The sequence below is a fragment of the Manis pentadactyla genome, chromosome 8, assembly GCF_030020395.1.
Source record: "Manis pentadactyla isolate mManPen7 chromosome 8, mManPen7.hap1, whole genome shotgun sequence".
Taxonomy (NCBI): Eukaryota; Metazoa; Chordata; class Mammalia; order Pholidota; family Manidae; genus Manis; species Manis pentadactyla.
In genome coordinates, this window is record NC_080026.1 from 29,265,453 (window position 1) to 29,292,783 (window position 27,331).

The following is a 27,331-nucleotide window of genomic DNA, read 5'->3' on the forward strand; positions in this document are numbered from 1 at the left end:
TAACAAATGGGAGGTTGATGATCATCACATAATAGTCTCTGCCAGATTGGCATCGCTTATTTAAACTGCTTTTCTTATATTTTGTTTGAATAAAAATATTCTTAAGTAATATATCAGATCACAATTATTTCTTCAAATAGCAAAACGATACAAAATATTGTTTTAGAATACCCTGAATTATCCCTCATATGTGCATGTGAGTGCTCACACAAATGGATGTGTGATTTGGGGAAGAGAGTCACAGAAGAGAAGAGTGTTGCTATGGTCAAAAGGAAAAGCTAGAGGGAAAGATAATTGCAATTTTAAAAAGTTATGAATTGGCAACCACAATAAACCTTTATTGACTAGCCATATTTAAGATTTTGGGAAAGTTTAGTAGAGACGAGAAATCTGTGTATTTCCTCTTTACAAAATAACTTTATACAGTGAAGTCAAGTGGTCGTACCTGTAACTGGTGTAGGATATGAGCAAATAGAATGATTCTTCTGTTTGTTCCTACAATGGCCCAATAATAAAACCACTTGAAGGACATTCAGGATGCAATATAAGCATATTACTATATGCTAATAAATTAGTTTATTTCTAGCATTAAAATGTATTTTAACTTAGTAAAGTTCACCAATCTCAATATACTCCCTCAGGTCTAAAAAGGCATGTCAGCATTGTTGTAAACTGTTAAGATAATTTAAAAAGAGCTTGACTGGTATGAAGTAATGGATGGTATGTTAAATCCTCAGTTGTTTCAAATCTGCCTGTTTAGATCACAGTAGGATTTTTAGTCATGGAGACAGATTTTTCCCAAATTACCTCAGACATTCTTTAGGGTCCGCCAAGTGCAGGAGGCAGACGATCTAATAAGGGCATTTCTAGGGTCAGCAGCTTAGAAAAGCTTTGGAACTTTATTAAGCTGTGTATGAGGTGAATGAATTAAAACCTACCATTTAATTAATAACTCAGGAACTTTCACATGACCCTAAAACAACACATGTGGAGAGTTTTAACCTTATTTGTGAGGGTACTGGAATTTTAGCTCAAGGCCCCTCTCCCACTGTTAGAGCTCACACAAAAGATTTGTTTTTAAAGTAGATGCTTTTGTTTGAGATAGAAATTAAAGTTCAACATCTCAAGGTCAGTCAACCTGATGTTATTAAACTCATGTGCAGCTAAATGATCTTCTGTGGGTTTTGGGGGGGAATAATGCCAGCAATAAAACACAGATAATTTGCATCAGGAAGACAAATTAGAACCTGGTCAAACAAACCCAGTGTGACCGTGCCCTGTAGAACAAAGACAATCCAACTGAAAGCTTTAAAAAAATAATAATTAATGTGAGATGGAGTAAATTCTGGAGTATATCATTAACTATGCCATGAGTTCTGTTAGTCACTCTGCATTTTAATCACATAGTTGATTATATGTTTTATGAAGTGGACAATATTTAAAAATAGTAATGCCTCAAATCCTTTTAAGTGCCTCAAAAATCATTTCCCAAACTTGACATCAATGCCAAAGGAAACCAGTTTTGGCACTTACTGTTAGGTTAATTAGTGTATAAGGCCAGTGAGTGTGGTAATGGTAATAGTGGGTTTTCTATCCTGGGCTAAATAGAGTGGCTTCACCAAACTAACCTTTACCTCCTTTAGTGCTTCAACGCTGCCCCCTCCCCTTGGCAGATAAGCGTTTAGCTAGGAGAACAATCCAGAATGTGATGAGATTTTATGAAGGTGCCAAGCCTGAAGAAGTGTTGCTCTCTGTGGTGGCTGGTAGCAATAACGTGTGTGCTCTTGTTTGTAACATCTTAGCTGGATGTATTGGACAGACTGGGAGGAAGATGAAATAGATGACAGCGTGGGAAGGATCGAGAAGGCCTGGATGGATGGCTTCAATCGGCAGATTTTTGTGACTTCAAAGATGCTGTGGCCAAACGGTTTAACTCTCGACTTTCACACCAACACATTATACTGGTGTGACGCCTATTATGATCATATTGAAAAAGTGTTTTTGAATGGAACTCACAGGAAGGTAAAAGACAAATGCTGCTGTTTACATCCCACAGGCTGCTTCTTTCACAGGGCCTTGTTGTGCTGTGTTAAAAATACTTGAAAGTTTATTTTTACCCCTCTGAGGTGGCTGCCAGTAGTCTCTGTGGGGTGGCTAACGGAGCCTGAGCATTAAGCAGTGCAGCTGGCGCTTGGCCCCGGGAGACCAGTCCCTGCTCACTGTGGTATGCCAGGATTTGTGGGATTTTTAAAAGAAGTTCTCAGAATATCAAGAGCTGGTTTAAAATGCAGTTTTTCTACATTATTGATGAGTTTGCTAAGACCAAGCAACCCAGCTCTATTCAAATATCCTCAATATTTGCAGCTGAAATTTAACCTATATATTATGAAAAAGTAATTATGATGCATTCATCTGAGTGAAGAATTTTATGACATTGGAACTGAAACACAAGAATAAACTGAACTTCAAGCCTTATTGGTATGAATAGATACCAACTTCTTGCTTCATTTGGTAGAATCATCACAAAATGATTTCCAAATTCTTGGTGAAACTGAGGATGCAGTTGACTGTGTGGCAGAGGCAGTGATCACAAGAATACCACCTCTATATTTTATCTTATAATTATTTTAAGTACATAGAACATTATGAACAGACTTCATCTGTTTAGTTAAATACTGGAAAAAAGGAACAATAGAAATTAATAAAATGCTTCCTTTGACCATGCACTTCCTTCTGATTTGGAAAGAAAGACTGCACAATTGGTGGAGCCTATTCATTATGAATTCTGTTTGAGAAATAAATAGTACACTGATCAGTTAAGACTATTTCACTCATTGTTTGACTCTAACAGTGCTTGAAATATTTTTCCCAAATAAGTAAATCTGATTGGCATTTAAGCTAATGCCACATACTTAACAGGTGCTAAATAAATATTTATGATTCATTTGAAATAGACATGTACACAATATATGTAACATCTGAAGAGCCAGCATATTTTGGTCTTGATGAAGATGAGAAAATAAAAATAAGAAACCATCTCAATTATTCAATATATGAAAGTTTGGTATAAAGAATTCAGATAAAAGGAACAAATAACTTCTTCAATTCTCTAATCTTAAATGAATACAAAATATTTTTCATATTGTATACATTTTATAAATGATAAAATGTGAAGAAGTATTATCATTGTAGGGGATAATATCCCTTACTCTCCTTCTGCAACCCTACACGTGAAACTAGATGTATCACATGAGTTCTTCATTCAAACACAATAAAATATAACTGGAATGTAAAGAATATATTAGTATAATCAGAACTGAAATTAGTAAGTTTTGTTTATTTACTACTAATAAATGTTTCTATGTTCAGAATTAAAATCTTTACCTTCCTCTCTGTCATTCTCCTAGCTATTTGCAGTTCGCATTGGTCCAATTAAATAGGAGAATCTCCTTCATTCCCGATGTCATAAGACCATGTTGTAATCTTCGGCCATTGGATGAACAATATGGCAGTATATATAATGATACTAACTACTCAGATCAGTTTCTATCCCAGGATCTGATACTGGAATATCATAAATAAATGAGACAGGGAAGAGTGTTAGGCAAAGTCATTTTAATGTTTGCATTTCTTGACCATATACATAGTGCCATTTGTAAGAGTATTTAAATGCATGAAATGTAACTGGTCTCCTTCCAATAGCATGTCCTAAAAACAGAAAAATATGCTCACATTGTGAAATCTATTTTTCAAATATAAAGAAAGAAAATATGAGTTAAGATGTTAGATCATTATTTGTTATATTTATCTGAATATCATTTTCTCTAAATATTGTTATGTTTCTAAAGGTCAGTTCTTATTTTTCACAATGTGTTTATATTTTACAGATTGTTTACAGTGGGAAAGAGTTGAACCATCCTTTTGGACTGTCACATCATGGGAATTTTGTATTCTGGACTGATTATATGAATGGTTCCATTTTTCAACTAGATTTGATAACAAATGAGGTGACATTACTGAGGCATGAAAGACCACCCCTGTTTGGGCTTCAAATTTATGATCCACGAAAACAACAAGGTATTAAAAAACAGAATTGCTTCTGAGTTTCACATATAATAATACTTCACAGTGGTTGCAAAAAGACTTTATTTTGACAGCACTGCTAAAGTTTTGTGATAAAAAGTGTCTAGTCACCCTAAAGTCAATCAAATCTTAGATCTGGTTACCACAAAAATTTATTATTTATTGTTCAGAATAGTCCAAGTGCGTAACTCTGGGAATTCTATTTGAGTGAAGTTCAAGGTTTCTTTCCAAAAACTTCCTTTTTCATTCCATCTTCACTGAAAAAAGATTATTATTTAAAGAAAGAAAAAAATATATTCTTAATGATTTCCAAGTATTCTGATCAGTAAGAAAAGCTTTTAGTGGGAAAAGAATGCTATTGGAACATATTTAAAAGTACATTATACAAGAAAAAATAGTATTCTAAAAAAGTGTCTTAGTATATTTATCTGGTTAGTTTTCATGTACACTTAGGGAATATTTAAGTATTTTAGATGATATGAAAGTGAAATACTCTACCATGGCATTCATGTCTTATTAATACCAGGTAATATTGTATGTTTTATCTACATTAGTTATTAGTATTTAGTAGGCCATACCCAAATAACATTACTCAGAACTTAGGTACTAAACAAAGAACAGGTTTGTAAATGATATCATAGACTTTATTATGATTCTTAATCATCGCTATTCCTTTCTTTTATGGAGATATCCTTGTGAAAATTTAATGAGCATGCATTTCAATAACTTCAGGATGAAGAAATTATATCCAGAGTTTTCAAAGCATATGTTTTCAATAGGAAGTTATCCAGAAACAAGAGTTTTTTGAAGATATTTCAGCTAAATCAGAGATTTTAAAAGCAAAGTATCTTATTTAAGAGTTTCCTTTTCTTTTTTCTACTGCACTGAAATCGCCTCACTAAGATACAAATGCAGTTTTGTAAATTAGTGGAAGTTTGTAAAGTGAGAAGACTCAATAGCTAATAAAAGATAAAATTATCTTTAAAAATGAAATTGACATGGTATAGGCTATAGTTGTGGACAAGAAATGAAGAATGAAGACAATTGCCTGGCTAGATCAAATGATAATATTTTCTGTTACATTCATTATCAACCCTGCTCCCCACACCCCACCCCTGGACCACTGTAATTTGTCTACTCTGAACTGGAGGCAAGACTATGAACAGGAACTACCCATCTAATGTCCTCTAGGGACCTGTTTTCAGGACTGTTATTCCGTCTAATTTCACAATTATTAGTTTCCTGAATTTCATTACACCAATTAATGTACAATCACATTTCCCATTTCCATTCTTTTTAAAAATTGTTCATCTTGAATGTCATTACTGAACTCCCTCTAGCCAAACTTCATGACATTTTCACAATCTCAATTCAAGGCAACACGTGGGCTGAAAAATAGCCTGGCTTGCTCTAAAATGGACTTGGACTCAAATCTGGGTCCTAACACTTTCTCCTTCTCAAACTTGGGACACAGCATGAAGGATTTATTAAAGATAGGAAATGCTTAATTTATAAAGTTCCTGTGAGGTTTAAATAACTATTTGTTATATAAGAGTAAAATAGAACAGTGCCTAGCACATATTGAATATGAATTAATTATCCCTTATCATTTTTCAATCAGGAGGCATGTATTTTTTAAGTATCTTTCTGTATAAGCATTTTAAGTGAATATTCAGAGGACTAATGTGTCATGATCATATGCAACAAAGTACATGCCTCTGATAGAAATATGAAGAATGTATTTCTGTATTTATGAGGAATGTATCTGGTATTCCAAACAGTGCCACTGACATGTAATTTTTAAATGCAAGTGCTTTTGTAAATTTTTAATTACATGGACATTAAAATGAAAACTTTTATACCTGATTACTAAACTCTTTATGCAACCTTTATTGTAGAAACACTATGTTCTGTATTACTAAGAGAATGTGTTTAGCTGTAAAAGTAAACTGATCAAATATTTTTCATTAATTTTGGTGAAATAATCAATTACTTGAGTTTTCTACCCAGTCTTCATGTAGCTAAGGATTGACTAGTACTTAACTGGTTCTTTTGAACAGACAATATGATATGGAAGGGATACCAGAACATCTTTTTCACTCAGTCAATAGACATTGAAATTGGATAACCTTTTTAGTATCTAAATCTTAGCATATTTTACTAAATTGACCAAAGCAGCTAGATTATGAAGCAAAATACATTGAGATGTTCAAATGCACACATGTTATTTTACCATGTTATAATTTTCTCTCTGTGGTGTTTCTTTGTGCATCTTTTGAAGCTCAGATACTAATATTTAGAAACATCTAATCAGTGGCACATGAACATTGGTTATATACTGTCTTTGTAGACTGTTTTCTAAAGATAAAATAGCTGCAACTGAGTCAAAAACCAAATCCCTAAGTAGTACAAATTACTATATTTTCATGTGATGGAACGAGCTAGTCTTATATAGTGTTGTATTTTCTCTCCCTTTATTTCTTTCTCTTCCTCTCTCTTTGAGAAACTATGACTGTTTATACATACACACTATATTTGCTTATATATAGTATTAATGAATATATCTCTGAGAATATATATATATATATATATAAATACATCAATGATAGGCAGATAATATCACACACATCACACATACCACCCCACAGGAACACCATGGAAAATATTCAGGATTATTATTAATGTAACATCTAAATTCTTTTAGACTTGGTGTCAGAAAATTACTCAGCTAATTTTGCCTCTCCAGATTAGGAAATATTATTATAAAATTATTTGATACTATACCAGCTGATGTCAGGAAGGTAGATACATAACCATACTAAACAGAAAACTGTATCTAGAAATGAATTCCTAAGTAATTCTTGGAGATTTAGGATCAAAATATTTTCAAATTTGCTACTGTTGTTTCTTCTGATTTAATGGTAAGCTTTACTTCTTTTTCATTTGCATTAGATATCTAGAACAATTTTTATAACCTTCTCCTGAAATTCCTCATATAAAGTACAGCAGTTGTTAAAACTAACACACTTTTACTTTTTTATTCTCTAGATTCAGAAGCATACCTTTATTTTTCCCACGTTTTAAAGAATGAGATAATCAAAACTAAGTACAATATTCTAAAAAGGGTTGATGAATAGTATCCTATATTGAATTAAAAATAATAGATTAGCGTCTATGTCAAATATATCAAATTTATTAACTAATAATTAACTGAAGTTATAACTACCAATGTGCTAAACTTTCTTATTAACATCTCACAAAAACCATTTACAATTGTTACTATTGATCAGGAAGATGTATCCATTTGCTTTCAAGAAAAAAATGAGCCAGGGATAAACTGGGATTCAAAGTCAGGTTTGTTTGATCACAAAGTAGTTTTATAAGATTAATTTATGTGGCCAATTTTATGAAAATTATATAGCTACTGTATTTTCAGATAGAGGGAAAATAAAAATAATGTGGTTTTCTTTAGTCATTGTAGTTTTATCTTATTTTCAAAACATTTTCTTTTTAATATGAACTTCCCCTTGACTACCTTTGTAGAATCCAGGATTCAGAGATCTTAGGTTACAAAGCACTAGTATAACAGACACAGCAACTTTTATTTAATGCGTGATATACTTTTTAGCCACATTATTTTATACATGTAGTATTTATATTTAGTGATAGGGCCATCATCACAGACATTCTTTTCAATATTCACATTTTGGAGATAGTCATCATCAACAAATAACCTAAAATACTAAGCTCTTAATGGTACATGCTTACATAAGTAGCTTCAAAGTAAGTCAAACGTAAACAGTCTTCAATGAGCATATACTTCTACAAGAGAAGAAAAAGAGACATTTTATCCTCTCCTCAAATTGACTGATATCATTCAGATTTGGTTTCTGAAATTATCCTAGATGAAATACATACTTTTTCTGGACTCAGGATCCCACTCCACTAGTCTTTATCCAACTTTTAGAATGAGTGTGGAGTATAATTCTAATTTCAAGCCAGACTATCGCTTCATTAAATAGAAAAAAAGAAAATCCCTGCAGGTTGTTCTATCTTATATTTGGTGCAGAAACTTCTCTCTTTACACATGATACAACTCTGAGAGGTAATGAGTCCAAGAGACACATGGAAAAGGGGATTTCTTCCTTCCACCATTTTGAAGAAAATTCAGACAAAGGGAAAAATGACGGTGGGATTCCTTTGTGATGATGGTTTATGCATTCTTCCATGTCTTAAAGATAAAAATTAATTTATTAACAAAGGTTAAATTACTAAGGTCTAGAAAAATTCATATATTAATATATGCTTGCGAAATATTACTTCATTTATGTCTATTAATGTTGCATGAAAAGTGTAATATGCTTTAAAATAATCCACCATGAAATGCAGTGTGTAGACAGAATATATACAAATACTTACACACAAATGAGAAAAGTCCCTTTATCTTGTTAAAACAGACTTTTATCTCTTTACATTCTTGTACCTTTTATCTACATCCCCAGGTTATTGTTTCTGTCATTCAGGTTGCTAACTAAAATTCATCATTCATCCATCAGTTCAACTAATGTTTATCAAACACAGACTCTGTGTCAGACACTGTAAAGGGAAGAATAATTCTACTTCTCCAAGATAGAAAACTTGGGGGAAAAAACAAAGCTTTTGGCCTAGATAAAGCATTATCTTACACTTAATTTTAAAGCTACTGCTCATTTGTTTTCCTTGAATATTCAATTTTTTAACAAGTGTTTGCTTCCAAAATAACTTAATCTGGGATTCATTTTGTTGTTTTCAGTATGTTAATTTTCAGTCCTTTGTTGATATTATTTTATCTTGTCATATATAAATAAATGTGTGAGTGTAAGTACATGTATTTTAGATTAAGAAAAAATCTTTTTCTAATTATTTAGAAATGGTGATAATAACAATATTATTTTTGCTATCTAGAAAAAACAATAATCCTTATCCTAAGTCCTTATTTTAATAAGGATTATTTCTTATTTGTGGATATTAGAAAAGTCATTTGAATCCTTAGATCTTCAGTAGTCCTTCCTGCAAATAAGATAAAACCTACCTTATTAAGTTTATTTCAAAAATTAAATTAAGTGTGTATGTAAGGTAACTAGCCCTGTGATTGGTAGTAATAATAGGTACCAGTATATTAGTGAACTCTTTCATCAATATTTATATAAAATTGTTTAATGCCATTTGTGCTCACTTAATCATGTTTGCGAGAGAATATTTTTGCATGAAAAGTTTCACAAGCCACTAGAAATCCAATAAAAACATCACATCAGCTCTATCTGGAATATGTTCAAGTAATAAATTTAAAAATATATTCAGATACTATTAAAATAAAAAAGATTTAAGCAGTTCCAATGAGAGATAAGGAATTATTCAAATTAATTTATATTTTGGATTTCTATCCTGACAAGACAATACCAGTTCCTCTCTTATACTATATAGGGTTCATACAAAGGGAATATACTTAAAAGTTTCAATAATGGTAATTTATTTCTATATACTTAAATTTCATATTCAGTGAGAATGTTAAGTATGAGTCATACTACTGAATTAAAGAAAATGATACTTAGAATACACTTTCAATATGAATGTGTGTCCTGATGTATTATTTTCAGTGCTTTCTTATTTCTTACTCTTTTAAATTTTTCATATAGCTCTCAAAATGTTTATTCTAATTTTCCATAATCTAAATGTTATTAATATATTGAACATACAATTTAAACTTGTACATAATGTGCATAATAGAGACAGAACATTTAAGCATCCTATGAAGTATTATTTTTATTCCATGATCTTGGAATAAACATGACTGTATCTGGAAGCTACCTTCTCTGCTGGAAAAAGCTTGAACTAAGCTTGATTATCCTCTGAGTTCAGAAATTGATGCTATAGCTTGAATTATTAGCTACCTTACTTTTCAAGTGTATTTTTGTGTTTTATAAATATAGCAAATTTAATTTACTTCTGAGAATAATGGAAAGAAACAGTTATATACTTTAGGTCATTTGTTCTGATCTGTGGGCACACAGTGATAATCTATGGGAATGAGTTAAATATTTATTGACATAGCAACATTCTGTGTTTTTTTTTTTTAACTCATTTCTTAATATTCTCTGCACAGCGCAGCCAAACTCTGAAGCCTACAGTATAATAACCTAATCTGTCACTTTGGTCACATTTTTGTCACTTGTGCTTTAACTGCCAATATAATTTTAATCATTGTATTATTTTACTGTACATCTCCAAGTAATTAAAAGCTCTTTATTTTTAATGTTTGAGTAAGATCTTCTGATATAACCAAAATGTTATTTATTGATACCTTGAAAAATACAACGTAGTGTAAAATGACCCTGACATTTTTACTGCCAAGTGGATTGCTATTGTAGAGTTTTTTTGTAGGGATGTACTCATAAATATCCAAGTAAATAAATATACTTTCTTCCTTGCCTTTCCAACTTGTAGGAATAAATGACAACAGAATGGTGATTGCCTTAATTATATTTGCTCTGACTTACACGTTTATAAAACTGGCTGTCCTGCTTCTTCAGAATTTGACCTGTCTTATCTGACGCTCCAAGGGTGTTCTCATATATGTTCATGAGCAGTACCTTTATGACTTTCCTGTCCTGCATGCTTTATTGATGTCTGGTACATGCCTCACCAGTGCCTCTGCTGTTCAGCTGTGCTGGGAGAACACCTTTGCCCTTGGTACTAGCAAGGCTGCTCCTTTGTAAGGCTTCACAGCTCTCCTTTGCCTCGTGATTGTGTTGCCGGGCAGCTGTGTCTGGGGAGGTCTCTCCTGGAGCACTAGGTGAAGCACTCGGAGAAACCTCGACCTGGCCAGGGGAGAATTCTTGACTCTGGACGAGAAAGAATTCTCGAACAGGTGGGAAAAGTATAGGTAAGGAAATAATTCATTAAAGCAAGAGTAGTAGGAAATGATAGCTGCCCTCTAGGTGGCTGAGAACAGGGAGAGATTCCGGAGAAGCCCCCAAAAGATGATACCAGGGTTCTTGTTGACGGAGTCGAAGAATGAACTTTGCAAACTCTCAAGGTAGGCAAGTGAGAAAGAGGATTTCTAATGATAGAGAGAAGTAAAGATACAGAACCCCCAGGCATATGCTGGGAGGGGAAAGGCTGCCGTTTATGGGCTCAGGTCTAAGGGTTTTATGCCTGTTGTATCAACGAGGGAGAGAAGCTGTTTGTTTTCCATAGGTTCCTGTTAGAATGCCAGCTATATTTTAACCAATCATTCTAAAGGTCATTTCTATTTTTAGCTAGTATGTTATGTGAGCTACCTGACTTATAGTTGTAAAATTCTTCTTTACCACCGGAGATTCGGTGGCAACCCTCTTATAAACTGCTGCACTGTTTTGGCTGTAAGTCTCCTGTTTTTCCATTCCTAGGGTCCTTAGTAAACATATCATTTGTCCTTCCCAGAGCTCTTATCTTGCTCTTATCTCATTTGTCCCTGTCTCACTTGTTTGCTTTCTGTTCACTTATGATCCAAAATCACATTCCCAGTGCTAGTGGTCTGCTTTCCAAAGAACTCAGAGTTGAATACATGGGACCCAGTCTGGGAAATTATCCTGACTAGACACCATTCTGTCTGCTCTGTCCTTGCTCTCTCCTGGTCCCTATCTGCACACAGACCTCTGTGTCCTCCAATGAACATGCAAATTCCTCTTATCTACCAATGCATCATATATTTTGAAACATTTCTGAATTTCACCTTATTAGTACTCAGCAGGAATCTTGTCTACATTAATGAATAGGTAACATACATATACATATGTTTGTGTGTGTGTGTGTATAAATTTTTATTCATACTTGTACCTTCTAAAAAGAACCTGAACCTGAACTGGCTAACTTTGGATGTAATCAAAGTTCTCTGACACATTTGCTTTTCTCCTCTTGCAGGTGACAATATGTGCCGAGTAAATAACGGGGGCTGTAGTACATTGTGCTTGGCCATTCCAGGAGGCCGAGTATGTGCTTGTGCAGATAATCAACTTTTAGAGGAAAATGGAACAACTTGCATATGTAAGGTTTTTTTCTTGTTACACTCATTGTTTATATATGTCTTTCTCAAAAACAGGTGCAGATGAAACCAAATACATTAAAATCACAGTTAGAGAAATTTAGAAAAATGTTAAGTCCAATTCTTTTTCACTGCAAATAATTAACCAAATTAATTTGTAATATACAGATGAATAATGATAAAGGTGAAGTTTTGTGAAGCATCCTGTCACTATTGTGTATAGTTTAGTAAAATACATAAATGCATATATGCCACAGAAGAAACTATTTCATGAAATTGTCAGGGAACCTTACCATCAGCAGTTGTAACCCTCTATGTTGATTACATAGATGATATGCTGATGTACATCATAGGCTTTAGATTGCTTTAAATAGTTTAATGAGCTCAATTATTTATATTTGGCAATGAATAGCAGGGAATGAGGTAAAAAAGAGACATCTAGGAAAATTCTACACTTCATCAAAACAGTGAACTGGCTGGATTAATGGAGCTGGATTAAAAGCACTTTATTAACGTTTGCTGACCTTCCTCAATTTACTGCACCTTGTTACTCCAGTGTGAAATCTGACCTCTCTCTACATATCAGGTCTCATAAACATGATAACAGCAACAATGCCATGCATATATTGAGTACTATAAAAACTTTCCTGGGATTAGTTAATTTTGAATTGTGTGTCGTGATTCTCCAGAGGAACAACCAAGAGGGTGTGTACAGATATATAGAGAGAAATATAATTGTTATGAGGAATTGGCTCATGTAGTTATGGAAGATGAAAAGTTCCAAGACCTGCAGTCAGCGAGCTGGAGGCTCAGGAGCGCCAATGGGGTAGCTGCAGTCAGAATGGCAGCAGGCTGGAGACTCGGGGAGAGCTGATGTTCTAGTGTGAGTCCAAAGGCAGGGAAAAAAGCCAACATCCCAGTTTAAGGCCGTCAAGCAGGAAGAATTCCTCTAACTTGCAATAAGGAAGAGCTTTTTGATCTAGTTAGACCCTCAATTGACTGGATAAGAGTCATGCACAGTAGGGAAGGCAATTTGCTTTAACTTAGTCTTTGGATTCAAGTATGAATCTCATCTAAAACACTCTCACAGCCACACCCAGAATAATGTCTGACCAAATGTCTGGACACTCTATGGCCTAGTCAAGTTGACACATAAAATGAAACATCACAAATTGTGAAATAAATATTTCATGTATATTTTCTGTCAGTTATAATGATTGTTTCTGGGAAAGCAGAAGGACAGATAAGTGTAATAAGGAAGACTTCAACTTACCTGCAATGCCTTATTTCTTCTGAAGAAGAAAAGATGTGGATAAGGGATTTCTAAAAACTGACTGAATAAGTAGTAACATTTGAGAAACATAAAAAAATAAAGTGACTAATCTACGCATAACTGCCACTATTCAGCAACAAACTCCTAAGAGGTTTTGATGTGATTTCTTATAGTTATATTTCCCTGAAAGTTATTATGTTTTTACTACTTCTAATAATAATCATAGTTAACCCATTGAATTCTTACACTGGATGTGGCATTTTGTAAGAAGTTTTCATGATTTTCATTAGTCTTTATAATACTCATATAAGGGAGATACTATTACTATCTCATTTTATTATTTAGAATTTAGACTTGGGGGTTAATAACTTTTCAAAGTTTACATAATTAGTAAGTGGAACATTTGGAATTTAGACCCAAAATTCTTTTTTGGAGATTGTATTCTTTATGTTATACTTTAGAAATTTTGGATCATATTACATACTACAGTATAGTTTAGTTTGTTGTTTATTTTTACTTAATATGCCTCTTATTATGTAACTAAGTATTCTTTGTAAACATGATTTTTAAAAACGATTGTAAACATAGCTGCTTTTTAAACTATATTCTTTCCCTACTTAACATTTGGTATTATTTCTGATGCATTATTATAGGCTGACTGTGTATTTCATTGCTGTTTATCAATGCTTCTCCATTTTACTGCACCATCCATGATCAGTTCATTACATCTTATTTAGATCTTTTTTAAGCATTTCAAATAATACCACCAGTTTTAAATTCTATCACCATTATTTTGAATTTTCAGCTATTTGAGATGAGGATTTGGTTTTCCTCATATTATTTTCTCCATCTTCCTCAATTCCCATTCTTATTATAATTTAGGATTTCTGACAAGGAGTATTATTTTGAATCATGAAACAGTGAGTCTCTTTATAAAAATGTTTTGACATTTATGGCCGTTTTGTTGATCACCTTTACAATAGTTTCTTTTAGATCTGAATTAGTGCTTCACAAGTTGTATTGCTTAGTACTTGGACTTTTTGTTCCCCATTTTTTATGTATTGATTTTCACTGATCTTTAGGATAGATGGAATATATCTTGGAGTGACTTCTTCAAGAAGAGTGCAAGGAATGTATACTGTAGAGTTTCTGTGTATGCTACGTATGTCCCCTCTACCTTTATATGTGGATAGCAGTTGTTCTGGATATTAATCCTTAGCTAAACAAACATTTTCTTCAAAATTCTTGAAGTATTCTTTAATTCTACACTGGGATAATATACTTCAGAACACAAATATGAATTTCACTTCCATGTGCAAGGTTTTGTCCCCCCATTATGAGTATTTTTTAATTGCCTATAAGACAATTTCTGTAGAAAATAATTCTCCGAGGTGTACTTTCTTTGAATCATAAGGTGGTTTTCCTTCCTTTGTTCTGTGGTATTATTTTGTAATTCCTATTCTGTTGTTTTTCATTTATCATCAGAAGAGATTTTTCAAGACCGTAGTCTGCCAATGGACAGGAATTAAGCATTGCTTTGAATGACTTGAAGTCCATCCAGTTGCCTATTAAGCTAAACCTTATCTTAGTTATTGAGAGAAAAGATACAGATTATGTGCACATTTCCTGGTTTAATTTTTAGTTTCTACCATAGATTCATCTAAAACTATGTTCCTGGTAAAAAATGAGACCTTTTGCTATCCCAGCTAAATGACTCTGCTACTTTACAGATGAAAAGCACACATGCCCGTGCACACACACACACACACACACACACACACACACACACACACGCCTCCTGCCTTTGCTTTACCACCCCCAGACTTCCTCTCTCACTAGTTATCTCCTTTTTTGGTAGGTACAGAATGTACAGTCAGTACTGTAGAAGCAAAGAGTCTCTCTTCCTACCTAAACACACCCAGGCTTATTTGATTTCTAGTGGCAAAACTTAGAGAGGCCTCTTATTAAGCATTTAAATCTAGTCCTTTTGGTCTTGTAAAAATAGTCAAAATTCCTTAACATAGTGTCAACAGAATGACTGAGAGGCCTCAGGGATCTTGTGAGTTTTCATTGTTTATCTTTGTTTTCACAGTGAGAAGTTTACATAGGGAGAATGTATAAATCAGGTACTAGTATCTAGATGGATTTGAAGCTTGAAAGTTTCTAATTAGTTCTTTAATTTTAATTGCATGAATCAGGATTATCTGAATCATTGGCCTCCTTAATATATTCTTTATTCTATTGCTCCATTAAAAACTTACTGTTTACTTTTGAATTAGCATATATATCTATGCCTATATTGGTATAGAAAAGATATTGATCACTGAATATCTCTGTGTAAGTAAAAATTGGGTGAATTTTGGCTTTTCCTTATGGAAATACCTTGAACAATGTTGATCATACTGTTGATATTAGAATATTTGTTATCATGACTGCACACATGTGATTATACATCTGGAAAAGAGGAAATTTTTCTGAGACTATTGGCATCTTTCTAATACCTGTAATTCGTTGATGAGGTAAGCCCAATATAAGAAAAGTGTATGAGAAAGATTATTTTATCTTACACTTGTTACAGTAAACAATGTTAAATCAAGAAAAGCAGGTGAGTTCATAATTGAGAATTTTTTGTTGCATTTGACTATTAAAGATTCTGCTAGTCTTTAATATGGCATGCAACTTGCCCTTGTAAAGGGGAAAAATCAAGAGAAACAATACAGTAACTCATTTCTTGCTAAGAACTCAAAGTGGTTTTATATAAATTAGTCCAGTACCTCTTCATTTAATGGTAAAGTTTTTAAAGGACATTTTAGTCTTAGTTTGCAGATGAGAGAATTAAAGTACAAAATGACTACAAATAGAGTTCACGATTGCAGAGTATAGTGCAAAACAAATATCACTGTGTCACTAACCTCTCATTTATTCTGATTCCTCTGGGTTTCTGATTTAGTTCATGCTGGCTTATTGTATTGTAAGATCATCTCAACTGGATTAATTCTATACTCTGAGCTAAGAAGCAAGACAAAAATATGAGTTGCAATCATTGAGATATGATTGTTCCAGTTTCAGTCATCTTCACTGAACTGACATCAAATGAAAAAAAGCCCATTGGCAGATGGTCAAATCAGAATTAAATACCAATGGTCATTTCTCAATGAATTTACAGCATAAGGTTATGCCAGAAGAGGCATTCACCCAACAGAAAAATAGTGGCATGTTACATGATTAATTAAGGATGAATTCTAATGTCATGCCTGGAAGGAATCAAGAATGAGAGTAGGCTGGACTCTTTCTCCTTGGGTATCATGTGTGTCCTGGTCAAATCCCTTGACAATTAGAAATGAGACCTGACATAGTGTAGGAACTTGGAGCTTACTGCCCTGGAAAACTGTATATAAAGCTACTTGATCAATTATCAAGGAAGATTTTTTTTTTGTTTACTTTGACACCTTTGTGGGAAAAATTAAAACATACAAAATTAATAAGTAAGGGCATGGATAATCCCAAGAAAGTAAGTTAAGCTCCTAAAAAAAAATGATAGTCACTATTTTTTAGAACAGCAGGATAATTTTGTCTAGAGTAATGAGTTATTAATTCTTTAAATTCCTCCTGAGTGGCCTGAAAAATAAGATGGAACTTTCTTATATGTTTTACTCCCAAGAGAGCAACTTAAACATTGCAAAAATTTTGGTCATCCAAGGGTAGCTATGTGCAATTATATGTCAGCGGTACTCTGTGACCCTCTTCACCTTCTCAAGCACCAGATATATTCCTCTGTCAAAAACGGTGCTCTGCTATGGCTGAGCCATTTATCTCTTTAGCTGTGACAAACCTTATGTTCTAGGATATATGCAATCAAATGTGTAGTAAAAAGTTTAAGGCAGTAAAAAGTTTAGAAGCCCCATCTAGATTAATATTTATGGCCCTCTGTGCATAGACCTCATAGAAGATGATGTACCAGTTAGGTTGACTGTTCGAAGACCACTCTATGTAATGAAAGGTCATCCTACTGTGATCTAAAGGAGAAAATTCAAAACCCGTAGCAGTGTTTTCTCACACTGCCTTCCTGTAGAGGCAAGCTCATATAAAAGTACCCAACAATCTACAGCTTAAAGTTTTCTTTTAGGTTCCCCTCTCTCCCTGCTCAAATAAAGGGAGAGTTAGAAATTCTGTACTCCAGAATTGCAAAACAAACAATTTGTAAAACAAGCAAATCCTAATGTGAGTTAACATAGGAAAAGAGAAAAAAATGTATTTTTGAACTAGGACTATTGCTTTTATGACTGAGTTGTAATTTTGATACAGTCAACAGTGAAATGTCAATTGAGAGAGGAGAGAAGAATTCATTTACAAGAAATTACTGCACTGGGGTTGAAAAGAAGAAAAGTAAGTCAGAAACATAGGCCCTTGTTTACGGGCACCACAGCTTACTGAACCAAGGTCAGAGACACATATATGAAGTCCAATTGCTAAGCTGGCATCCAAACCTGAGATGATTCAAAAAAAAAAAATACAAGTTTATTAGTAGGTTTTCTTCCTTAATTTCATTATGATATGGACATTAACTTCAGTATTCACTCTGTGAGTTTTACCAAAGAAAATAATTCATTCTAGAATTCATATTTCCCTTTGTAGTGGATTAAAAAGTTATGAGGAAGACTAATTCCAGTGCTCTAATAAGCAGGTATCCTAGGACGTATGAGAATAGGCATGTACCCTTGCTGGGGATGTAATGATTCATGTCACTTTATTTTTAATGCTGGTTAAGTTAAAGGATTATTTATTGCTTTGTCAGTTTTCTGACTTGTTTATGGGCACCTGTAATTCCACCTATTCTTTGCCTGCTTCTATTATAGGCATTGTTCTCTTCTATATGTAACATTGTCCTTCCTACATTCAAGACTCTCAAGTGCAAACACTGGATGTGTAAAAATTAATTATAAAATAACCCATTTCTAGAAGTTTGTGCAAAGTATACAGAATGCTGATCTTATTTTTATAGGTGCCCCTATTGGCTCCTTTATGTGATGACCAATATACTTCCTTCATCATCTTGTTGATTCTCACAACAGTAGGTAGACTGTCTGACCACCAGCTCGGGCACTGTAATTCCACAGAATTAAGTCAATGCTGGGAAAAAGACCATGCTCTTTGAATGTCAAAGCTGTTACCCTATCCAGATTATGATGTATCACATTAAACATTCTCTTGTTAATGGACATTGTTAATTCATAACCTGTCTTCTATCATTATGAATCCTGAACAAACCTAATAGTCAGCACTAACAGCATGGTGTCTTGTTGACATAACTACTGATTGCATCTGGAAGAACTAGGTTAGGACTGGAATAAACTAATGATACCATATCCCCTGGGAAACTTTGGAAATCAGAACCCAGTATCTTAAGAAAATGTTTTACTATGTCAAGAATTATAAAGGGTCTGAGATTTTACCCTAGTTGCAAGCTAACATGCTAGCCTGCCAGAGTTCCATCCATCCTGATAGTAGCCACATAAGCCCTGGATCAGGTGCCCAGGGCTGTATTACTCAAGTCACAGCATAAGTTTCATGTTCACATAGGCTCTTCTTGCCCCACCTCCACACCGTATGGGGACAATGCACAGACAGGCCCTGGTGGGTGCTGCACACACAGTTTGTATCAAAACTGAAGAATCCTGAGCCTAAGAGTCTGCTGCAATATCTGCCCAGCCTTTGTCCTGAAGGCAAACATTATCTTTACTCTTCTGGTCAAGAATAAAACCTGCTTTCTGCTCTATAAGGAGGCAGTCTCTGTGTTCCAAGGCTGTTGGCTATGTAAGCATACTTGAAAAACTGTCCAGAACACAAGCTGACATAAGACATGGAGAAATGCCATGGAGAAATGGTTCTCCTCCAACAAACTACAGGGCTTAGAAGAATTTAAAAGTCAAAGGTATTTGTATACATTTTATTACATCTGTTATTACAGAAAGAAGAAACACATAACTAATGTGACAAGTAACATTGATATATATTAATGACATTGATATCAGTATCAGGAACAGTAAATACAAAAAGGCGAAATTATCTCAGGACATTAGCTCTAGTAATTTTGAAACAATTATTCACAACATGTATGAAAAATGAAAATGAAACTGTAAACATTGTCATCATCTGTTTTTGAAAATTGTTGCCATTGCATTAGCAAGCATCATTTAAAAATAACCAACTACCCACATATATTTGAAATGAGTTTGGAAATTCTGCATATTTGCATTCATCCCATGAAAAGCATTTGAACTGTTAAGTAGACTAAAGACTTTGTTTTCTAAATTGATAATGTTAAAAAATATTTAGTTTAAAAGTATCAATTTTCTTGGGAAATTTGTCTTTATTTCATGTCTTGTTCCTTTTTAATATAAAGTAACTGTTCAGAAGGAGCTATAATTTCACTCTGGTATATGGATATCCTTGATCATTCCTTAAAACTGTGGGTTGGGTTATTTGATCAAATGACTATGTAAAAACCATGCTTTTTTAATTGGTGGGATTGTTATCAGAACAGATCCAATGGTTTCTTGGGTTTTTCAATCCTCAAGCTATGATACAATAGAATTATATCACTCTGAGGTTTTACTTTAAATTACTTAAATTACTTACTATATCTTTGAAGTCAACTATAGAGAAATGCAGTAAATCTTAAAGCAGAACTTAAGTTGGGTAAAAAGCTGATAACATCTCAAATCAGGCTTTTTGTCTGACTGGATTTTTTTTTTTTTTAACTCTGAGAGACTGTTGACTGTTAGCCTTAAAAATTATAGAGTAGAAATTAGTCACGGTGCTCTTCATCCCGTGCCCAGGTCTAAGCTGGGCTTGCATGGCTTTGAAAGAATGAACAACAGCATCGTCAAAGATCTTAGGGTCTAATTAAGCAGAAGTGAAACTCAAATAAGGAAAATTTGCATGTTATCAGTGATCAATTATAGAGATTTTGAGAGAAAAGTTTAATCTTAGAGATGGTCAGACATACTGCATAGTGGACTTGCACTTTGTTTTGATTCCCATCCTCACGCCCAGTTGCTGCTGTAAAAAAGTATCTTAGGGCTGAATAGGAAACCCAATAAGCTCCCCTTTTACTGTACATTATTGGTGATTATTTATATATAATATATAAAATTATATATTTATATACACAAAATATATATTGTCAACTTGCAAGTGATCTTAAAAATGACATCTATAGAGAAACTGCTGCTTTAACATTTTGTTATTGAAAAAGATTAAACAAAGAGGAAAAATTATTTTCAGTCCCTGCATAGTGTGTCTGCTTGTCTGAGAGGGGATAGGAGAAACACAGGATTGCCTTTGTTCTAATTGACAATTATATTCATCATACTGGTTATTTTTCACCCTTAAGGGCTTAATTAAGAGTCTGGATTTATTGGGCAGCTTCTTTTTTACAGCCTCGCAAAACCACATGCCTCATCCCTTGCTGCATAACTCTCTGAAGCAGATTCTCTGCATTTATGGTTCAAGAGTCACATTCTCTCTTCCATTCTTTGCAGGGAAAATAGAAGGATTAAGGGAGTGCTAACACTGAATGTTCTGGAAATGACACATGTGTTTTCTCAATATCCCTTATTTTTGGAGTGTATATAGGTTTTGTGACAGTTCATCAGTCCAAACCAGTTGTCCAAAATGTAGTTTAAAACCATTAGAACTGGGATTGAAAAGCTGGATTTTACTTCTCCTCACAATAAACCAGTTTTTGATAATCCTGTGCCATTTTCAGTCCATGAAACACAAATCATTTACTTTAACCATTGCCATATATTCTCCTTCTGGAAGTTATCTAATTCACTCAAAGAGAACAGAAGAATAGTAACACTTTCAATTTATGATTAAGTCCCAATTAACTGAATTCCTTACATTTGGTTAGAGAGCATGGACTATATGGAGAAAAATGCTGCATAGAATCCAAATATATAATTAGATTGTTTTGATTAACTTAATGCTTCCTTGAACACTTAACCAGACCTGAGATTTTCTCCCACTCTCAGACCAGCAAAGCAGATACAGCCATCAATGCTTTGCGTTCTTCCCTTGTCTTTTCACTTTGATTAATTCTGTTGGACTTATCTACAAGGTGGAGGTAGTAAAATTCTTTCCCATGCCTACCTTATAGGCTGTCATGTGGATTGATAGAGATTGTGAATGAAAACCCTTTAAAAAGTAAAACTACAAGCCAAACACAAATATAAGGAGGTATTATATTATTGTTATTTATTATTTTGGAGATAATTGTTTAAAATAAGTATTGAACATTCGTAATAGAATAATTACTTTCAGAAAAACTTTAAATATCCTCATTTCCAAAGATGGTTGTCACTGCAATGTTAGGATGTTTTCATATTTTCTATAAGATGAAACAAATCATTGTTATAATAAAAATAGTTTAATGAACTGGATATAGCTAGTATTGCTCAGATACCATGGATTTTCCTTTTTCTTTTTTTTTTAACACTAGTCAATCCTGGAGAAGTATTACCTCACATATGTAAAGCTGGAGAATTTCGCTGCAAAAACAGACGCTGCATCCAAGCTCGGTGGAAATGTGATGGGGATGACGACTGCCTAGACGGGAGTGACGAAGACTCAGCGAATTGCTGTATGTTCTCCTTCAAGTCATGTTAAATCTTCCTGAGTCTTTGAGTGGGTGAACTATCAGAACAGTTTGCAAAAATCTAAAAATGTCTCTGATGCAAACTGAACTTATTTTTTTCTCAGTCACCCTCTTGTGTAGAGATCAGACTGTAGATTGCCTTCTCCACATAGTTTTGAAAGCACTGTTTTTCTCATCCTTCCCATCTTTAATATCATCATTTTGGTTGCTCCAGAAGTCCTATTCTTTCCTCTTTTATGCTGCCAGTACAACCACACCATTGTCAGAAGGTTGCTACAGGAGACCCCTGTGGATCTCTGAATTTTAAAGATGTAGAAAATCAATTTAAACTCCCTCAAGACAGAATTACTTGTACAGAAGGTCACGATCTACCCTACTGCTCCTTGGCAACAGAGTCTTGAGGAAGATCCAAGGAAACAGACATGGGTTTGGAACATGTTATTACCCAACTGCACTAACTCAGTACATGGTGGGAAACGCATATGGGCATTCAGATAGAAATTAAAGGCTGATTTTTCTCCCCTTTGGCTGCTATTAGCTGCTTATCATTTGTTACAATAGAAATAGTTTCATGTTTCTGGTTGGGATAAGGAAATATCCCACATATGTAGAAGGACTACATTTGATAAAAACCTTAAATAATGTTTTGAAAATATATTTGATTAGAGACATTACCTAAATGGCTTTGAGAAATATAAAATATTTTTAATGTATAGAGCTATGTGTTGGACATATATATGTGTCTTGATTTGATCTAAATACATTATTTTAAAAAGAAATTTATTGTTCTTTCAAGTAATGATATTTTCCAGGTTAAAGGGTCTTAACTAATTGCTAATCAACAGTCCTCCATTTTCTTTTCTATTTTCAAAATCAAGAATATAAAACTAAACTTATAAAGATCTTTTGTTAAGAATGGACAAAACTGACCTGGACATATAAATTGTACAGCTCTGTGTGTTTTGAGACAAAGCATCAAGTATGGACTTAAAAAACATTTTTGAATTGTATATAAGTACATAATTACAACATAATTACCACATAAGTTGTGATTAATACATAAATGTGGCACTACTTTCTCCTAATTTTCAAACAAGGACTCTGAATTCAGCATTATGTACTTATTTTAAACTCCATTAATATCTATACTGTAAACTACGAATTCTCAGATAAAACATTAAGTAATAAATTGACACAATTAGCCAAGAGTTTTGGAGAGGTAAGAGCATTTCATCGAAGACTAAAGGATTTTTTTCCTACTTCTTTACATAAATGATGTATTCTTTTTATTGATTAAATTAATTGCCTCATTGCTTCATGGATAAAATCACATTTATTCATGGTTTTAATGAATGCTCCCTACATACCAGCTCCCTGTGCAGTCCCTGAATGCCTGTGCAGAGCACAAATATTTCATCACAATATTCATGCAGTAGTCCTCTCAGTCCATGCTTCTATCTGTGTGTTTGTTCTTTTCACCAACTCACAAAGAAACTCATTTCCTTAAAAGTATAGGGAACATTACATTTGTAACTGTTTAAAATTCCTAGTCAGTATTTTTTCTTGATTATTTTTGTCACTTTCTATCTCATCACTCCAGCCCATACCATGGGCTAATGTTTTATCTTTACCTCTTTACTGGCTAAATTAGGCTCCTGTCCTAGATTAACTCAGCGAATGCCCTGCCATAATTCCTACCATTATTCCTCCCTTAACTTCCCACACTGCTTCCAGAGAGGTATTTATAGATTGAAATCTAATCTTAATTCAGTAACTACATAACTGATATGATAAATTCTAAAATTCATTGATTCACATATAAGGTACTTCATGTTATGTTTCATGTTTACATCTTTGGCTATAAATGTCCATCATGTATCCACTTACCTTCTTTGTCCCTATCAAGTTGAATAACAAGTAGATCTCTAAGAAATGCCCTATTTCTCTCCTCTGTGACATGGAATTCTAAAGGTAGAATTCACCAGAGTTACAATTACCTCCATCGGGAGGTGCTTTCAAACACCAAAAAGTCTCCTTCCCAATATAGCCCATTTGGAGTTAAACATCTCCTGTGTATTCCTTTATTGTGATAGTTAGCAAACCATATTGTAATTACATGATTCTTCATATGGTGCATCTAGTAGATGACTATCTTCATGAGAAGACACACTGTTGTAGCGTCTTTGTGGTCTCAGTCTAGTGTAGCACCTTGCACATGGATGAATGGATGACTAAATAAATAGGTCAATGGGAAAGTAAAATATATTTGGCCACCTTCCAGCAGTACGATGTCTCCTCTAGACATTGCAGTGATTCTGAGCAGCATAATTGTCCTGAGGTCACATGGTTAATATTTCAGCACTACATGATTCATTTCTGAGGATTATTTTAGATTTTAAGTATTCACAAGCTTTGACTTTGAATTCTGTCGTCATTGTACATTCTTTCGTTTAACTTCTCAATTTCATATACAAGACTATGGATTGCATTTGCTCTTGCTTTTTGAACATCAATGATGAAAATTACAAAGGTCTTTGATCATAATCTTGGTACTTTAAAATGTTGACCCTTATATATGTGCGATGACTTTTATTTTCATGAACAGACATTCTTGCCAAAGTCTCTAAAGTAAGAAAAAGTTAATCATACTCAGTGCTTTTCCCTCTACTATTTTTTTAGCTCTACATGCATAAAAACTTTCTACAAAGTGATAAACCACTTTTTTGCCAAAGCTGTTTTAAAGAAATAATATTTTGCAGAACTGACTGGAAAGGCATATATTTGTAATGCAACAGCATGATAAAATGGCTATTTTCAAATTCTAAGTCAAACTATTATACACATTTATTTTTATCACACTGAAGTGAAACTACTAGGCACAAGGAAAATTACTTTAGGAAGAATATTGAAGTCGTGAAACAGATAGTGAAGAGCATGCCAATTCAGTTAGGAATTTAGCCTCTACAATGCAGGAAAAATAATCACAGAAGGTTAACTTTAAGATGGCCTCCTGTTGTGCTTCGATATTAGAGGTTTAATCCTTAGCTGCGCACAGCTTCCCATATGAGCATCGGTCTTGTCCTCAGTGTATCTTGTGATTGCATGTTTATTTGTTTGTACTAGGAGAGAGAACTCATGATGATCATTTTTGTTATTAAAACTAGGTTATTAAAATTAAAAGTATCTAATTTTTAGCATCAACCCCAGGTCACAAGTGATGAATTTTTCTTTTCTGTATTTTCCTTCCAGTCCCAAAAATATACTGGACAAAGCATAACAAAATTAGGCTTATTTAGTATTTCAAGAAGTGCTTGAGTAAAAGTATGGTTTTAAAAAAAGGAATTTTTTATATGTGATAAATTATTTGATGCACACTTGTTATATTTCACATGAAAATTTAAGGTTCATTTTAAGTGTTTTTGGTAAAAATTTTGAAATTTAGTTACCTCTTATGGTAACAGATGGGGAAAAAAACATGTATTTGATTTTAATGAAGACATAAAAATGAGTATATTTCCTTTCACATGAGATTTAATTACTTGACATCTTCTATGAAAGTATTACATTTTAACAGAGCCTAGGATATTATTTTCTATAAAATGTGAAATAATGAATGACAGAAGCCAGGGCATTTATTGTATTATAATATTATAATTACTATAACTTTTCTGTAAGTACAGCTTAATCACAATTTTATCAAACTTTAAATCATTAAACTTGTTTAAATCATTAAACTTGTTTCTCCTCTGCCTTCACCCTGCCCAACCTCAGTCAATCACAGCTGTTCTGATGATCAGTTTAAATGCCAGAATAATCGCTGTATCCCCAAGAGATGGCTTTGTGATGGAACTAATGACTGTGGGAGTAATGAAGATGAATCCAATCAGACTTGCACAGGTAAAGATTTACTTAGATCTGTGTATATACATACATCTCTTCCAAAGTCAGTCTCCATAAAAATGCAGATCAATGCTTTGCGCTAAGTTGAACTTTCCTAGTGCTGATGATCTGATTTTTGCAGTAACAAATGAATCCAGAGTTTGATGCCACAAAGGCTAGAATACAAATTATCTTTTATTTAGTCTTTGGGCATGGCTCTGCCTTCCAAAGTAATTTGGCACTTTATCCATCCATATGGGTTGACTGTTGATACACTACTTGGACAAGACTTGCCCTGCTAAATCTTATTTGGCAGTGGAGGCTGGTGTTTGTTAGCATGCTGTGATGTAGGCCATCTCACAAGGAGGGCTGTGTTATTTTATTTTTACCTTGAAAAAATAATTTATGTATTTTATTCAGTCTGCTATAGAATACTTCTGTGAATAATTTCTGTTCCTGACACATTATTTATGTGAAGTAGTGTTATTGTATGTGTGTGTGTGTTTTTTTCTCAGGAAGCTCCAAGACCACTAAGCCTATTTATATTTCCATATAATTAAACCTATTGTAATAAATCTTTGAATCTCTAGCCAGATTCTCATTGAATGGAAATATACAGCTTGTGGTACAGGTTACAGCAGAGTGCCAGAAGGGTCATTATTAGTCTGATAAATGTTGAAAAATGATACTGAATAGAAGCAGCCTAGTGCTTCTCTTTAAATGATGGAGAAAAAAATAGTATATTTGATGATCATGTTGATATGATCAGTATTTTTTAAAATTATTACATACAGCAATGTCAAAACACAATTACTACCTCATCTTCTCTCTTTGCCTTATTAAATAAAAATAAGCCTTACTAAGTAAAAATTATAATGTATTAGTGAAAATAGTAGAGGCAGCTTATAAACAAAAACCCCCAAGTCAAGAAGCCTGGTTTGTACTCTCGGTTTCGCCACTGGTTTTCTGTTAGAACGGCTTGCATCTCTCTCCACCTCAGTTTCCTCAGATATCTCTCTCTAAGCTCTGTAAGAGTATGGATGGATTAATTAGAAATTGCCTCCAAAGAGCGTTTCACCATGGATGAAACAACAGTAACAAGAACAAAGCAGTTAACCTTGAATAATTCTTACTTCCATCTTATATTCAATTTTTTTCCATAGTGACATATTTGCTGAGGATCCATGGTTAATTATTCTCTTGTCCCTTGATTCAAAGTTTGGTCTCATATTTTAGAGTAACTGATTATTTTCAAGATATTTTGTATGTCTGGTAAGTTTGTTTTACAAAGACTTTCTAATAGAAAGGGACCTCTAGAGACCACCTGCAGGTCTTCAAGCCAGATGAGGAATGGGAGAAAGGAACTGCCTTA

General features: G+C 33.6%; 1 protein-coding gene across 1 annotated transcript in view; it reads left to right on the forward strand.

Moving 5' to 3' along the window:
* Positions 1–27,331, forward strand: part of LRP1B (LDL receptor related protein 1B) — a 1,911,502-nt gene that overhangs the window by 1,120,711 nt on the left and 763,460 nt on the right. Inside the window, exons 13-17 of the mRNA XM_057505633.1 lie at positions 1,803–2,022; positions 3,888–4,077; positions 12,025–12,147; positions 21,925–22,065; positions 25,852–25,977. Of these exons, the coding sequence (XP_057361616.1) occupies positions 1,803–2,022; positions 3,888–4,077; positions 12,025–12,147; positions 21,925–22,065; positions 25,852–25,977 (800 nt within the window). The remainder of the gene's footprint in view (positions 1–1,802; positions 2,023–3,887; positions 4,078–12,024; positions 12,148–21,924; positions 22,066–25,851; positions 25,978–27,331) is intronic.